Source organism: Bison bison, unplaced genomic scaffold (assembly GCF_000754665.1).
Source record: "Bison bison bison isolate TAMUID 2011002044 unplaced genomic scaffold, Bison_UMD1.0 scf7180017858881, whole genome shotgun sequence".
Lineage (NCBI taxonomy): Eukaryota > Metazoa > Chordata > Mammalia > Artiodactyla > Bovidae > Bison > Bison bison.
In genome coordinates, this window is record NW_011489453.1 from 12,467 (window position 1) to 13,075 (window position 609).

The following is a 609-nucleotide window of genomic DNA, read 5'->3' on the forward strand; positions in this document are numbered from 1 at the left end:
TGCTCCTCCCGAGCCCGGCCGGCCCCCTCCCTGCACTGGAGGCTGGGCAAGGGGCTGCTGGAGGGGAACTTCAGCAACGCTTCCTTCGAGGTCAGCTCCAGCTCCGCCGGGCCCTGGGCCAACGGCTCCCTGAGCTTCCGAGAGGGGCTCAGCTCTGGCGTCAGCCTCAGCTGCGAGGCCCTGAACATCCATGGGGCCCGGAGCGGGTCTGTCCTGCTGCTGCCAGGTCAGGGGTCTGTTGGGGGGAAGAGGCTTAGAGGAGATAGGGGTCTCCATCCTAGAGAAGATGACGCTTGGTGGGGAGAGGGGCTGGGGTCAGGGCAGAAGGTGCTTTCTAGGACAGGGGGCTCCTTCTCAGGCCTGAAAAGGCTCTCCAGAAAGTTCTGCAAGGAGGCGGGAAGGCAAGAGACCGATCTCAGGATCGTGATCATCTCCTGGCCGTCTTCCCTGCAGGGAAGCCTGCATTCCTGGTTGTTGGGGCTCTTGGAGGCGCTGGTGCCATGGCCCTGCTGTCCCTGTGCTTGTGCCTCCTTTTCTTTTACATGTAAGTCTGTGTTCTTGGGGAGGTATAGGGATGTGTGTGGTAGGGAGTGTGGAAAGAGGTCTCTT

The 609-nt window shown here is 61.7% G+C and overlaps 1 protein-coding gene across 1 annotated transcript in view; it reads left to right on the forward strand.

Annotated features, from left to right (window-relative positions):
- The window catches only part of LOC104980932 (sialic acid-binding Ig-like lectin 5), a gene marked incomplete at its 5' end in the record, with an annotated part of 4,630 nt that extends 4,039 nt beyond the window's left edge, over positions 1-591 (forward strand). Inside the window, 2 exons of the mRNA XM_010829800.1 lie at positions 14-226; positions 454-591. Coding sequence (XP_010828102.1) covers positions 14-226; positions 454-548 — 308 coding nt within the window. The remainder of the gene's footprint in view (positions 1-13; positions 227-453) is intronic.
- Positions 592-609: the final 18 nt, after the last annotated feature.